We start from the raw sequence: 16,687 nt of genomic DNA on the forward strand, positions 1-16,687 counted from the left end.
AAGTGAAAGCCACTCGACATATTTGAGCCTGGAAACATGGTTTCAGATTACAAACGGGGCAGCCAGATGAATTACAGATGCCTAGTTAAATTTAAATTTCAAATCTTTCAGGATAATTACATCCCCTGCAATATTTAAGACAATCTTATACTTAATAAAAATGTTATCTAAAATTCTAATTCAGCTATTGTCATCTTGTATTTTTTTTTTATTTGCTCAATCTTGTAGTCCTAGTGAGAAATGGCACATCAAGTAATTTGTGATCCACACTTTAAAAGTAAGGGAACATGGACCCTTGAAACCAGAAGCATCTGATAGCCCAAGGTCCTTTGCCCCTGACATTGGAGTCCTTTCCTTTTTCACAGATTGCATGAAATACCATGGGTGGGTGTCCTAACATTGTGTGATGTGGCCCAGGAAAACTACGAGGGGAATTTTACCCTGATGCACAATGAGGGCAAGTGCTCATTTCAGTGATTAAAAAGTAAACAGAATCACATGAAGGAATATGTCCATTCTCCTTTTCCTTTATTTTGAGCTTTTGTATTATTCTATTTGTTTCTGCAGCCTAGATTTTTTTTTTTTTTTAAATCTTTTATTGCCTGAGGAGAGTCTGTGTTCTGTCTCTCTCCCCCAGATGGAAAGCAGTAAGCAGCCTCCATGCAGCAGAGGCCAGAGTGGTTGGGAGGGACAGAAAAGGAACAAATGGTTAGAACACAGAGAACCAGAGGCAGCCCCCCCTGACCACTGAGCTTCAGTCACAGGATATGGGGTAGGGAGGACCCTTAGAGTAAGTGCTAAGAGGGTCCTACTAAGATTTGAGAAAAAAAAAATTTGAAACAGAGAGAAGCTGTTCTCTGGAATAAAACTAGCTTTCTTGGAAAGACAGGGGGAGAAAAAATGAGGCACACTCCAGTTGAAGAAAAATAGCTCAAAACCTTGAAACAAAAGTCGTTCTGACCTAGGAGAAAAAAGAAACCCAAAGCTAAGTCATGGAAATGTGCCCATCCTTCAGAATATGGACGCGGTCAGGGGACTGCGGATTGAATCGGTCTTGTCGAGCGGATGGACGTGCTTTTCATCTTCCCAGAGACAGAGAAGGGCAGGAAGAAAGGAAGCAGCCCAGCCCCGAGAGGACAGGGGAGGGCTCCACTGCCAGCAGGTACGACGCAAACACCAAGAAACTTGCAGCCAACTCACCCTGTCATTTGTGGACCCTCTAATGTCCTTTGGGTCAAGAGAATATTCTTCTACAGAGCATTTTCAGTGCTCTAGATTTGGGCAGAGAAAGTCATTAAAAATAGAAGAAAACTTTCAGATTTGGGAAATGGGGGATTTGCCGTTGAAAGGTGAACGGAATTTCATAGTAAAAATTCCAACATGTGAAGTCCTCAGAAGCAGTGATTTCGATAGAACCTCCTTACAATATTCAGTCCACGTCGATGTTATCACATTTATTTTGGGCCTAAGAGCGTGAAAGCACACATGTTTATGAACAGGGAAGCTTGAGGAGGACCCGCCCAAACCGCAAAGCCAATGTCACCTCTGGAACATTCTCTAAGCAGGCAACGTGACAACACTCCCTTTGAAACAAGATCTGGTTGAGACAGAACCAACCCGTCAAGAAGTAATCCTAGCATGTGTCATTCCCTAAATGAAACAATGACACCATATGCCCCGAAATGGTCTCTAATGTTTGCCTCTTGGCAGTTGCCACTGGGCAGATGATTCTCAGAGCCTGGAAAACGAGCAGCGAGAAGAACGCAGATATGGGCTCCACTCCTAAGACAGTTGTGTACTATATTTATAGTATCAACAGTTTAATTGGGAAGTTTGGGACTAATGATGTAAACACAGCTGGCACATGTTCCGTCTAAACAGACATGACTCGCAGACTTAACTCGCATTACTTTGCTCAACGCCCGTGTGCAGCCGCGTTCGACAATGTCCCAGAACGTACACAAGGTGTCTCGGTGGTGGTTTCAAGAATAAAATCCGGAGGCTTCTAGGCACGCGCAGGGGCAAATACAAACCAGGCATTTTGAGACATTCTCAGATCAAATAATGTTTCTCTGAAAAACTGTGGAAGATGTTCAGCGGATACAGCATAAAATGTGAAAGTAAAGGTTAGTTCAAAGAGCGCACACAGAGGCGAAGAAAAGGTATCATCTCAGTTTTCGTAGGGTTGGCTTCCTGTTTGGAATGCAGAGATGGGAGGCACCACGCCAGGTCCAAAAAAAAAAAAAAAAAAAAAAAAAAAAGGAATGCTTCACTTGGTATAACAGCACAGTGCATAGAATTTGGCATTAACGCCAAAGATGCAGGCGTCTCTATGTTATTCCTAAAAAGGTGATCATGAAAGCTTCTTTTGTGTGTTCTGGAGGTCATGTGGTCTGTTTTGGGGTGACAGTAATGAGTGACTTCTGTAGATCTTATTCATGTCCAGAGGGTCTGTATCAAAAGCAAGGCTGTGACATCAACAAGGGTGTTGTGCAAATTTTAATCTTATGCTCCATGAGCCATTACTTCTGAAAAACAGTACTGTAATGCAATGTGTCATGTCAGTGGTCTGGATATAGCATATGCACCCCTCTCACCCCAAGCCCAGATACGTGTAAATTTTAAACGTTAGGTTAAAGAACCATTCTGTCCAAGAGCAAGCCATTATATTCAATCTGGTGGACATCCACCCACATTCCTTTCATGGGATCACTAAGACTTTAAACATAAAGGACACCCACCCTCGTGAATGCTCCCTGACATGAGGACAGAGCTCAAAAAGGAAGTCGTCAGGCCAGAACCAACATTTCTTTCAGGGAAACATCCAGAACCAATGCCCTTGATCTGTTCACTCACGCCCCAACTGAGGTTGTAAGAAGACTCTGGCACCACTGTGTGCACATAACTTCTTGACCAAAGAATGTTCCATCTTGACAGGAAGGAAGGAAGGAAGGAAGGAAAGAAAATCTATGCATAGTTAGAAAATTTAATGCCAAACACTAGAACAAATGCTTCCAAGGGAGGAGGAAGCAAAAAATGTCAAGCACTGAAGAACATGGTGGGAGAAGGGTAACCAGAATCCCAGTGAACGGGTCCTGAAGCCATGAATGAAAAACAAACTGTGAGGCACCTGCGGTGACCATTAGGCCTGCAGAAATTGCAAACTTCACAGCTGAATTATTAATAGTTCCAAAAGTTGTCAGGAACACGGCTAGGTTTTAGGCAGTTGGAGAAAGAAGCTTCCTTTTTTGTCTTGTTTTGGTTTGGGTTTCAAATCCCCATGGCCGCCTTTAACAAAAGAGACAAAGGAGAAAAACACAAAAATCTTCGAGAGGGTGTTTCTCTGTAATCACCTCCCCTCCCCCGCTTCTAGCCCCAGCCAAAGTGAAGAGGCAATAGCAAAATAAGGCAATAAGAAGAGAGAAGAGATCTCATGTCCAAATGACTTGGAAAAGACCTAATTGGAATCAAAATGTCATTTCTTACAGTAAGTAAGACCTACAAGAAGAAACCACACTTAGTTTTCTCAACCGGAGTGTGGGGAGCCAACCCAAATGTTTACAGATGCCTTTCAATGCGACTCATGCCACTAAAAGTATCAGATAACCACAGTGGGATTGCCACCACCAATGTTTGGCTGGGAAGAACAGATTTTTAGTATTTAAATTCCGTTTCTTCAGAACAGTGGTCATAAACCAAGGAGGCCTCAGCATTATTACAAAGAATTCAGGAATCTATATGTGCCCCAAATTTTTAGAGCTGAAACTCATTAAAAAAAAAAAAAAACACTTGCATACTTTTAAAAAGAACACAGATGCTGTTTGTGATGAACAAAATTAATTTCAATATTACTGAATGTATGCCACGTTTTCTTAATTGATACTAAGCGTATCTATCATCTTGTCAAGTCAACGTCTTGTCAGTTGCTTAGGAATATTGACTTTTAAAAAAACTGGCTCTGAAACCAGTGGATTTTGATTATAGTTCGATAACTGGGTCATATGTTCAGTCTTTGGCAAGACCTCGCTCTGCATCACTTGCCTTTGCCCTATAAGAACAGAGGGGCTCAGATATCCGTGCAAGCAGGATGCTGTCTTTGGGAGTTCCAGCTGCGGATTATTTCCAATACCTCTGACTTGGCTGTGTAGCCCTCCGGTGACTTTCAAGATAACCGAGAAGACCAGGGAGGGGAGAGCGCCATCGGGGTTGGGAGCTGGTGTGGGCTGCCGTGAGTGACACCATAAAAGAGCACCGAGGTGATCATTAAGAGGGCCAGATTCAAAGCCAACCTCCCAATGACACCTGACGAGGAAAGATAGACCACAGAGCAAGACTTTCTAACCTGACGTGGCAAAAGGAATCTAATTCCTCTGGCTGCCCATCATTCAAACCTGGTCTCACTGCTTTATACACACTTAACCTCCACTTCCACTTTGAATGCTTTGCACTTTTCAAAGTCATCTTTGACCTGAGAGTGCCCGAGGGTATCTCTACTCTGCAAGAAGTTAGAGGGCTCAACTCAAGGTTATTACCAAACGAGAGAGATAAAAGTGCAGAAGCTGACCTTTTCCTCTGAAATGTCAGGATTCGAGTCTGGGTATCTGAATATTAGGACGCTGGCTCTGCCTTTGTGTCAGATGTGGATCTGATAAACACCATGCATGATAAAGAAAGAGAAGGTACACGCGAGCTAACCCCACGACCACAGTGTCATGAACCAGAGCTCCCCCACACATCGGGGGAATGAGGTCTCCTTGGCCCAGGGTTCGGCATAAAAGTTTGGCCTCTTCTTATTGCTTCTGTAACATTTGCATCCAACCACCAACTCTTAGAACAATCTCCAGGCGGCCAACCTTTCCTCTAAGTCAAATGCTAAGGATGTAGCTCTGTTCACGGAATCCACAGACACCTCCCGTCAATGCTGGGATGGTTGTCATGGGCAAATCGGCTGACTACGTTTGCAAAAAAAACTAAAAGAAACAAAAACAAAACAAAACAAAAAAAACTACTAAGGGTATCTAAGCCCTGTCAGAATTTTGTCCTTCAGAGCCCAGGACGTGGCTAACTCATTCCTTCTGAAGGTGGACAGTGCGAGGTTTCCTCCAGAAAAAGAATCCGAGTCATCATACCCCACGAGGAAGCAACCTTATCATCTATTTCCTCTGCATTGACGGTGTCTTCTGCCCTGCTCTGTGTTTCAATCATGGTAGCTGGGCAAGGCTGTCATCAGTGGCAGAGAACATCATAGGAAGAACCTCTGAATCCCCATCACTGACTGCGGGAGAGTGTATACGGCAGGGCGCAAGTCAGACTTAAGAAATCTTTAGCCTTCTCTGCTCTGCTTTTTGATGAAGCTTTATGCAGAAGTCATTATTCGCTAAAGCTGCCTGAAATCCAAGTGCACAGTGCCTGGGAAAGAGTGAGGTGTGCAGGGGCATATCATGATAACTTTGGCAGCTACGAAAGAGAGAAGAACCCAAAGGACACAAAATGTTTATTTCGGCCGTGACACGGGGTCCCGGGCCACTTGATCTGGGATCATCAGTGGGCTTCTTTCAGTGCTACTTTATCTGGGAACTCGTCCGCCATGTGATTTTCCAGTTACTAATGAGAAGAAGACCATTTGGCAAAGCGGGGCCATGGTGAACCGATACAAAGATATTTAGACTAAAATCACAAGGAGACTCTGGCCACAATATACCCACAGACTAGGATCTAAAATGTCTTTCTCTTCCCCCTATGTAAACATCTCACCTTCATGTTATAAATACCAAGAACTTATACGAGGAGGGAAGGGCTCTGGGGACCCCAGCGCAGACACCGCACAGGGGAAACGCACTACTTACGCCAAACATTTGTCGGAGGTCCGGATCCCGGAACCTGAAGGGGATGTTGGAGACGTGCAGCCGCTTGGGCTGGGACTTGTTTTCTGTGTTTTCGGAAGGTTGTGTCTGGGGCTGGCCATCCGTTGGTGCCGCATCATCTGTCTGCTAAAAGGACAAGAGTAAAGAGGCTCTGAGTGGACCTGTGCGCTCTTTCCAAAGTGCTTTAGCTTCCCCGAAATGGTAGGAAAATGCTGGAACAAAGGAGCAAGGACAAGTAAGGAGCTGCTGGGTCATCCATCCATCCATTCAACAAGTATCTATTGAACATTCCCGAGAGCCCAAGGTAGATCGGGATTCAGCAGTGAGAAAGCAGACAAGCTCTGCCTCCATGGAGTGTAATTCTTACAGGGGGTGTGTGGGGAGGAGTGAGTAAGCTCATTAATAAATAAATACGGAACTGGTAGAAGGAGAGCATCATGGAGGAAAATAAAACAAGGGGAGGGGTAGTTATTGTGGAGGTGTTGGGGAGTTTTAGCAGGCAATCAGAGAAAACCTCATCATTAAGGGTAGGAGAGAGTGTATCCCTTAACCAAAGGGGTCCAAAATCTTAAGATATGCCTGCATAATTACTGCAGCTATCCAGATAAAACATTAGCAAATGTAGTAAAATATTTGAGAAGGCTGTCTGGTGTTCTGCAGTCCAAGTAACCATCCAACTGACTTAATTTTATTTTTTAAGGTTTTACTTTCTTGTTTCTTGGTTGGGCAGGCCTGTGATGTCCATTATAGCTGACCCCGTGTGGCTATTTAAATTTGAATGAATTAAAATTAAGTAAAATGTAAAATCCAGTTTTTTCCTTCACACTAGCCACATTTCAAGTAGTCCATGGCCGCCGATGGCTAGTGGTTTCCATGTCGGACCACGTGGATCTAGAACATCTCCAGAACGTTCTACGGACTATATTGGTGTCGATAAAGTTATGCTGTTGGCATAACTCATTACTCTGCTTCCCACTCTTGCCAAAACAAAAGCCCGGACAACACGATATTGTTTCAGCACATGTACAGGCAGGAGAGTCACATTAACGCTTGGTATCATTACAGCCATTCCCATACTCTTGGTTCTAGAGATGCTTCTGGATACTTTCTCTGCAATTAGCATCTATCGCCTCTGGGTGGCAGTTGATGCCACCCACATCAGTTACTTTCTTCTCCAAAACCATAATGGAAAACCTGTGTGGAAACCCATCAAATCTATGAGGGAAGAATCAGCCTCACCTAACTTTTAAATGATTTAGAAGCCTGTAACTGGGACAAAACTATCCATGCAATCGGGCAGGTATAAGATAATAAAGACATAGAGGAGACAAGTGAAAAAAAAATATATACATGACATGTTTTTCATATATAAAAATGTTTTATATATGCATATAAATACTTTATATAAATACGGTATATGATACATATACCACAATAACATGGCCATAATTAGTGACTTTCTCCCCAGTCCTTGTGTTTATTGACAGATTTCTTCTGCATTCGCCTTCCTAATACCCCCTGAATAGCATTTTGAAGTCAAGATCTCCCAGAAGTTGGCAGACTACTCTTCCAAGCTGGTTTCGTATCAAAACCCCTTTCTGAGGACCTCTGCAAGTTTGAGGTGCTACGTCATGGTAACACCAACGCTGCTCTTGGTTGTTTCGTCTGTGCTACTGGAGTGGAATAAGGAGGAGGAATGGTGACGGTCTTCTAATCTGGAAAATGAGTAATAATAATAATAATGCACCCCTTCCAAGGCTCTGTGAAGACTGAATGCAGTAATACAGGCCAACCTGGCAGAGTTCTTGGGACATGAACTCAATAAATGGAAGGCAGGGAGTTTTTTAGAGTGATGGTGACTTTTCCTTAAAATGTCAAAAACAAGGAGAGAGAAAGCCTCTCTCAGGAAACAGACAAAGGAAAGGTTCCCATTTGCTTGTTAGGCACATTTTTACTGAGCAACTGCTATATATTGGACATACAGGTTAGTCCTCCCAGCACACGCTGGTCCTAGTTCAGTTCAAGAGAAAGAAGAAGGAAAGAGCTAGTGGTGAGGCTGGGGTCAGAGTCGGTCACAGAGGGCTGAGTAAACTGAAATCAGGGACATGCCACACAGCTGGACGTTCTGGGAGCCCTGCCAGTTCTGGAGGTCAGGTTTTCGGTGGGGGGTGTCTAACAGAAGAGACCAAGGGGGCTGATGCTGTACCAGCAGAGGGCAAGGCACAGGCAAAGATGCAGAGGTGATATCGGGTTCTGGATTCAGGGGAGTACATGGGCCCCTTAGTGTCAAAGTCAGCGGGCAGGAAGGACAGATGATAAAAATTAAGAGGAGGCACTTACAGATCATCTTGGGGTGTGGTGGGACTGGCGCCCGGCATCGGGGCTGAGCCACGGCCACCAAATGGGAAATGCAGGCCGAATTACGAAGTGTATCCATCAAGTCATGAATGAAGGATGAATGAATGGTCCACTTTGCATTTTCAGGTAATAGTCGAATACAATATTGTAACACCCAGGCCCAAACCAAGCAGGGAACTGTGTTTTCTCTGCTGGTAACATGACCCTTGGTTACACAACCAAGATGTCCTTGAACCATGCCTTTGGGGTCATGTCCTCTGACCTAAGACCCTAAACTTGCAGAGACAGCAGCTGAGTGAGATCCCAGCTTAAAGTCCGTTTCTTCCCTCCGATTAGAAGTTGCTGTTCAAATGCAAATTAAAACAAGCTCCTTCTCATCCCAAGAAAGAAACTTAGATTTGGATTTGTACATAACTGCTGGATGTTTCAGCTTAATAAACCTAATTAGGAATTACAGAGATTATGATTCAACATATTAAATGATTAATAGCATTATGCTGCTCATGTGAAAATTAAAATTAATCATCTTTAGTCAAACAGGACTTTGGAGAAATCTCTGCGTTGTTTCCTTTGATAAAAACATACAACGCTCAATTAATCATTTTGTAGTGCGGGCATGTGTACAAAAGCTCATAAATTGTTATGTCGGAATACCTGTGTATTAAAACTAATTTTTAAAGATAACACGTAAAATGGAAAACAAACCGAAAGCGTTTCCGACGTCGTGGGTAAATGGAGAGGAGAGGGCAGGGGAGCACGTTAGGGTCCAGAGGCTGACTCCGGAGCCTGGGGCACAGCAGGGGTGAGGACCAGAAGGGTCCTCACTGACTCTGCTATCAGGGTGAGAGCGTTCCCCTTCTCTTTTTCTGGGAACTGTCAGGGAAAATATATTCAGGACAAGCCTGAGTTTTAGGTCCCTGTATTCGTCTGCTAAGAAATGACCACAAACACGGTGGCTAAAAGCAATGGAAATGGACTCCTTCACGGTTGTAGAGACTGGAAGGCTACAGTGAAGGCGCTGTCAGGACCACGCTCCTTCTGAAGGTTCTAGGGGAGAGCCCACATTTGCCTCTTTGAGCTTCTGGTGACCTCTTGGCTTAAAGCTACACTCCCCCAATCTCTCCACGTTCTCCACGTGTCTCCATGTTCATATGGCTTTCTTCTCTCTGTGTGTCTGGGACTCATATCTCCCTCTGCCTTTCTCTTCTTATAAGGATTTAAAGCTCACCCTGGATCTTGTCTTGGGATGCTTGATTACATCCACAAGGACCCTCTGTCCAAATAAGGTCATAGTCATGGGTTTATGGAGAATGGGATGTGAACATATGTTTTGAAGGCCACATTCAACACACTATAATCTTCTTCTAAACAAGCAAACCGGAAGTGCATGTAGAAGTAGCTGTTATCAGGAAGTGGATGCATCTTCTACCACCGAGGGAAAGGGCTGGTCTCACACCCGCTCTAGAAGAAGAGAGAATGTCCCTGTCGGAGCTGTCCCAGGCTCCCATCTGTCACGCTGGGAACTTTGATGAGTTGTCTAAAGAGAGATTTGAGTCTTCCCTTCACCCTGGCCCAGGCTCTCGGGCTGCCTTTGAGCAACTCCCCCTGGATGTGATGACCCCCTTCAGCTGGGCCGAGAGGTGCTCCACTGGCCTCCTGAAAGGGATCCAACACCCTAAAAACAAGGTTAGTTCTGCAGGTTCCCTGAGCCTAGCCCTGTAGCTCACACAGATGGACAAGCAGTCACAGCATCCCTGAGAAGGTCGGTGAAGCTTATGGCTAAGGCACAGCGTGAAATTTCTAAAGACAAAAATAAAATCATGTGAAAAAGCTGAGAAAGTTGCTAAGAGAATTGTACATCTAGAAGGCATATCCCCGAAAAGCAGGGGCTACCTGGTTGGTAGTTACATCCCTCAAGGCTGGTACGTGTTAAGGCTTATTTGGAATTAACGGCTGGTAGAAGAACCTTGATTTATCTGTGTCTGATTCTTTTAAAGTATCATATTTGGCTCTAAAAGCGGGACCCAGCTGAATTGGAAAGATGCCTCATAACCATGTTTGGGAGATCAGAAGGTAGCACATAAAGACCAAGCAAATTGCTCCTGGTCTTCTCACTCAGGGATGAGAGGAGATTGAGAAAAAAAGGTGTTAGAGGTGGAAGTAGAATGGCCAGCTTCCCTCTCAGAACCCTCCAGACCAGACCCCCATCCTGGGCTGCAAGGTTCACTACACGCTCTGGCCCGGACCCCCTTGCTTCCTGAGGTTCCTGCTCCTTACTCAAAAGCCACCTGGCTCCTTCCATGCACACAGCACGCTCCCTCCTCGGGCTTCATGCCTGTTCTTCCTTTGCCTGGAAAATTCTCTCCCCAGACGCCCATATGGCTTGCCCCCTTCTTCCCAGCTCTCTGCCCAGACAGCACCCACTGGAGAAGCCCTCACTGGCCCCGTTATCTAAAGCTTCTGCATCTCCTGTCTCCTAGCTCGTTCACTTTTTTCATAGCACCTATCCCTTCTTGCCTTTGTATTAGATGCTTCTGTTAGTTTCTATGGTGTTTCTTTGTCTCCTCCGCCAGAATGTGAAATCCATGAGGACAGAGACTGGGTGAGTTTCCATCCACACTGTTCTGTCCCTATCCCCAGAGCCGAAATGTGGACATTGGGGCTGGTTAAGTCCTCGATGTGGGACTGTCCCGTCCTCTGTAAGATGTTTGGCAACACCCCTGGCCTCCACCTGCTGTATGGCAGTGGGACAACCCAAACTGTCTTCTGGGATTCAGAGGTTCCCTGGGGGGGGGGGGGCAAAACTGCACCAACTGGAACCGTGAGCCGGAGCACATGTCAAGTTCTCGGCAAGTACCTGTGGCTTCTGCTACAAGTGAGCTGCATGAATGCCACCTTCATGGCTCTCGGTCTTAGTTTGCATCTGGGTGTCCTGGACCCTTCAGAGTGGGATAATGGAAGCAAAGTCCTGTGACAGTTATGTCCCGTGAATGAACAGGGGTCACATACCATTACTATATCGGCAGCGTGAATAACCATCTCGGGGATCACGGATACTGACGACTCCGAGAGGCCGCCTTCCCACCACGCAGCCAGGGTCGCAGGACCCCACGCGAATGGAAAGTCCATTCACCTCAAGAGGTGGGTTTCCAGACAGCGCTTGGCACGGGTTCCCCAATAAGCTCATTAGGGCGGCAAGGCCAGCTTGTGCTCTGGCCCAGTTCGAAGGCCATATTAGGAGGCAGGATGTGTGCCGCAGAATTTTTCCTAATAAACAAACTCCCCAGATATCGATGCAGGTTATAAATGTTAAGAAAACACCACCGGCACTTTAATCTCCTGAAGATCACTTAGTGCTTCCGCAAAGACCTTAATAAAGAACCGCGGGGCTCCCTCTGCTATAATCGTTCCTAATTCAATGAATAGCTCTGAGCAACCCAAGGCTAATCCTGGTGAAATTGGATTTTGATATCGACCAATCCAGGGATGACTGCTGGAGAGAATCCGCATAGTTTGGTATGTGTCTTTGAGAGTCTGGCTCCGCCTATATCTCCTCTCCGAGCCAATGAGGCATTGCTGAGCTCACCTGGGTGCCATCTTCCGGGATGACCAGGTACCTTGGGAGTACAGGCAAGAGATATCTGTAGCTGGATGTCTCTGAGCTAAACTCCTGTCACATGCCAGCCCAGCTCCTTAAACCCTTCTGAGCCAGTCGCTTGAGACACAAGTAGGGATCAAATATCCCATCACAGTGTTGTCTGTGATCCCAGGTTGCTGGAGGCAACACAGGTGACCATTGCAAGGACGGATGAGTAAAATGTGGTGATGCTGTCTGCAGAAATCAGAGTTCAGGGAGAATCAGAGAATTGGAAGCACAGGGCTAAGCGCCTGTAGTGGGGGAGACATCCATAAGAAATAAAACGGGAACTGTACCAAATTATATTTTGCCACCCCAAAATATGCCTCCTTGGCATAAGGGTTATTTTGGGATGATTATTTTTGAGAAACAGCAGACACAGGAGAAGCTCTGAAAAGTGTAGATGTTACCCTTCACAAAAAGAGAAATTTACATTTTTAAGGAAACTCTCCATTTGTAGGGGTGTCTCCCTTTTGGAGGTAGCAAGAAAAGAAAGTCCCTAAATTTCTAGAAACCCTTCAAAAGAGGAGACAATGACCTCGATCTAGAACAACCTCATGCTTGTTTATTGCTCTTTTCCTGATAAGCCCCCCATCGCTCACTCCCCTGCCTACTGCACATCTTCTGTCTTTTTTTTTTTCTTTTAAGATTTTATTTCTTTATCTGACAGAGATCACAAGTAGGCAGAGAGGCAGGCAGAGAGAGAGAGAGGGAAGCAGGCTCCCTGCTGAGCAGAGAGCCCGATGCGGGGCTCAATCCCAGGACCCTGAGATCATGACCTGAGCTGAAGGCAGTGGCTTTAACCCACTGAGCCACCCAGGCGCCCCTGCACATCTTCTGTCTTTAGCTGGAGATGCTGTTTAAGCCGGTGGCTTGGGCCATTCCTGGGAATTATTCAGTCTTTCCTGGGTGGGTCCCATGGCTACAGAAGGTAAACATGTTATTTGTGTCCTGTTTTTCTTGTCCCCTATTGATCTCTCTTTTGTCTTGGGGGGTTTTAGCCAAGAACCTAGAAGAACAGGGGGAAAATTATTTTTCCTCCCTTGCATGATGGAAATTAAAAACACACGTACTCACAACACAGCACTGGATACAGTTCAAGGACCCCGGTCATGTACTTTAGAGTAGTCTCATTCGATAAAATAAAATAGGAGCCACACACATAATCTTAAAATTTCTAGAAGCCACATTTCAAAAAAAGAAAAAGAAACGTGGGATTAATTTTAAAGATATATTTATTTTAAGCCAGTTTATCTAAACTATTATTTCAGTGTGTAAGTAATGTAGATGATATTTTAAATTCCCTTTCCCCCTCCCTAGGTCTTTGAGATCTTGTATATAATTTGTACCCAGGGCTCATCATCTCAATACAGATACTACATTTCATTGGAAATACCTGATCTATATGTAGATTTTGAAAAATGGACAGTCGGATGGCCAAGATTTTCAAAACACACCTAAAAGGCTTTTAGTAACTACCTGAGTCAATGTCAGTGTTTAAATATTAATTAAAGTTGAATTTAATTAAAAATTCAGTTCCTCCATCATACCAGCCATGGGCTTCACAGATTCTTGCAACTGGCAGTATAATAATGGTCCCTTTGAAATGTTAGTTTCCTAATCCCTGAGCCTCTGCCTATGAAGTTCCCCGATTCCCTGAAGGATACACAGACATCCACGGGCCCCCGGATAAGAACCACGACAGTGTGAGGCCATTTGCCTCTCCCCTATCCTGAGCTGACATATTTGATGCCCACTACTGCCGTCCACAGGTGGCTGATGAGCTTAGTGCAGAACTGGCGAATGGGTCTGGAATCGGGTATTGAATATAAAGCCGTGCTGAGGTCCTACGATGTCCCTGGTATCCTGTGAGGTGTTGTTCACACCTTGTCCCACTGATCAACATAACAATTTGAAAAACGGAAGCTCAGAGATGTTAAGGCACCTGTCCAAAGTCACGCAGCTAGGAGATGGCAGAGCCACAAAAGCATCAAAGATATTTAACTCCATGTTCTGGATTCCCTATTTTGGCCCTCAGTGGCCTCTCAAGGTCAAGGTGAAGTCCAAAGACTGCTCAGCCCTAAAGGGCAACCGCCAAGCACTAGCACAGAGGAGTGAAACTTGGGGGAGTTCTCACTGCCTGTGCCCTCAGTCAGGGCAGGAACCGGAGTGATGAGCTCTGTGAACAGGGCCCTATCACAACCAACCAGCCAAAGTTGAACCAACCCAGGCATCAGATGTTCCAGATGCTTCCTCTGAGCACCTGGAGTCCTGGGCTCTCCTCTCTTGGGCCCTTATTAACCATATATATTTTTTTGTTATCAGATTACTGACTTCTCTGTCCTACTAGCACATGAACATCCCAGGGACAAAGTTGGAAGCTCTTAGCTGTGGCACAAATATTTACTGTATCATTCCAGGAGAGAGGTTTAGGTCCAGCTTATTTTCCACCATGAGCACACCCAGCTCTGCCACGAGGGTGTCGAAACCCAACGCCCAAGACAGGATGCTGCCGAGCACGATTTCTTCCCAGCACAGCCCGTGAATATGCAGCGTCCCTCCTCTCCTCTGGGCTTCCTCCCCTCCACGCCCAAAGCGCTTAACAGTGATAAATAAAAAGTGTCCTTTAGAATAGCCAGCTGCTTCTTCCTCCTCTACCAATCAAGTTATTTCTCGGAGAGAAAAGCTTGTGAGTGTCTTCGAGGCATTATTTGATTAAGTTGACAATATTATGTGAGCGATGGTTGAGTACCCACTGCGATGTACTTTGGACCAAATTGATTTGTGTAACGAACACTTGCTCTGTCTCTGCTTGCAGCCTGAATAGTGGTCTTGATTTAGCCAGTAATGCTGGGCGCCAAGTGAATTTACAGGGTCCACAGTCCCTCTCTCTCAATCTGGAGCGGAGAGCAGGAGCTAAGAGCATGGCGTGGCATAATTCAATACATTGTACTATAAGCTCAGAAAATAATATCACAGAGCTCTGCAATATACCTATTTGATTTGATTTGTAAACCTGATAAAAAAGCAATCGAGAAAAGTTCAGGGGGAAAATATATATGTTCTAAGCAAAAATGTAACGATATTGAATGTGTACAAAGAACCAAAGTACTGGGCGGGGAGGGGAGAAAATCATGCATACTAAATCAACTCCATGCCCCGCGTTAGACAATATTGCACATTCTCCATTTAAAACGAAGCAAGATGGTGCAAAGTTATTTTCCATTAAAAATAATAATAATGGCAAGCCCAGGGAATGTGAATTAAAACCCACGTCTCCGGTATTCTCACAATCCTACTTCAAAACGGGGCTGGTGCAGATTCCCTCAACTCCCTGCTTTTTCATTTTAGCTCTGTAGGCAAACAAATAAGTTAATCACACAGCTTTGGATGTAGTTAATGCCTCCTTCCTAGCTCAGCGGGGCGGATTCCACAGCCAGGTGACACAGATTTAAGAAACTCATCACATTTCCCTCAACCCGAATAAATTCAATGCTCTGCCGGAATGATGAAATTCTTCAGAACAGAGAAGCGCCGCAGGACACAGAAGGGCTGACTCCCAATTCTCTCGCTATTTTTTTTTTTCACTCTTTGAAAGTGTAGGATGAGCCTACAAGGGGCCAACTGTTCAACGCATCAGTAAAGGTGACGGGTTGCAGAGGCATCTGTATGAGCACACTTGAGCTGCTAAAACAAAATGCCACAGACCGGGTGGCTTCAACCACAGACGTTTATTTCTCCCGGTTCCGGAGGCTGGGAAGTCCGAGATCAAGGTGTCAGTGTACGTGGCTCCTGGTGCGCCCTCTCTTCCTGGCTTGCGACCTCCCTGTGTCCTCACGTGGTGGAGGGACAATGCTCTCTCTCTTCTTCCTCTTTCTGTAAGGACACTGATTCCAACAGGAGGACCCTGCCCTCATGACTTCATCTAACTCTAATTACTTCCCAAAGTCCCCAATTCCAAATGCCATCTTATGGGGCTTAAGGCTTCAACATGAAAGCGGAGGGGGACACAATTCAGTTTACAGCAGTGTCATTGAGGCAGAGCCTGCAAACACCAGGGGATGAAGTGTTTTGTCCTGGGGAGAGAAAGGAGTTTCACTGGGCTTGAAACCAGGGGCTCTCTTATCATTCAAAAATATATTTATTGAGCACCTAATATATGTATCAATCTCTGGCGATACAGCAGATGGGGTTGGGAGTTGGGGTCTGCTTATCGGAGGACAGGAATAGCAGGGCTATAGGAAGGGCTTTTTCTCTCCTTCACCATGCTTAAAGTTTCAGTTTTCAGTTCCTGGACCAAGGTGTTGAAAATAACTACCTCTACTACTAATAATAGCAACAAACATTTGTAGACTCTGGAACAAGTGATCTGGGTTTGAATTCCAGCTCTACCACTTCCTCACTGTGTGACCTTGAGCAGGTTACTTAACCTCTCTGGGCCTCGTTTCTTTCATCTTAGAAACTAGAAATATCATTAGCACCTACCCCATGAGTCAGTACACATAAGTGCCCTTCCTAGCCCATAATGACAATGACGACCAACATCTAGAACAGTGTCTGACACCTGATAAACACTTAATAAACATTGGCGGAATGATTAGCACTCTGTTAAGCTCTTTGCATACATTATATTTCATTGCATCACCTGATGACTCAGAGAAGAAGATTCTATCATTTGTCCCCAACCTACGACAAAGGAACTTCCATTTCGAGGGGCTAAGAGCTACTTCAGGATGCTAGGTCAGTACCTAGTGGGAGGCCTTGTGGGAGAATGGTTGAGAGCCCAGGCCCTGCCCTTTCCTGAGGCAAATCCCTTAATGACATCTAA

The 16,687-nt window shown here is 45.2% G+C and overlaps 1 protein-coding gene across 12 annotated transcripts in view; it reads right to left on the reverse strand.

The window, feature by feature from the left end:
* RBFOX1 (RNA binding fox-1 homolog 1) overlaps positions 1–16,687 on the reverse strand; it is a 2,042,166-nt gene that overhangs the window by 119,766 nt on the left and 1,905,713 nt on the right. For all 12 annotated transcript variants that reach the window (XM_032843801.1, XM_032843800.1, XM_032843795.1 and 9 more), the window contains one exon: positions 5,847–5,990. In XM_032843801.1, coding sequence (XP_032699692.1) covers positions 5,847–5,990 — 144 coding nt within the window. The remainder of the gene's footprint in view (positions 1–5,846; positions 5,991–16,687) is intronic.

This window comes from Lontra canadensis, unplaced genomic scaffold, assembly GCF_010015895.1.
Source record: "Lontra canadensis isolate GAN:19392208 unplaced genomic scaffold, GSC_riverotter_1.0 scaffold143, whole genome shotgun sequence".
NCBI lineage: Eukaryota > Metazoa > Chordata > Mammalia > Carnivora > Mustelidae > Lontra > Lontra canadensis.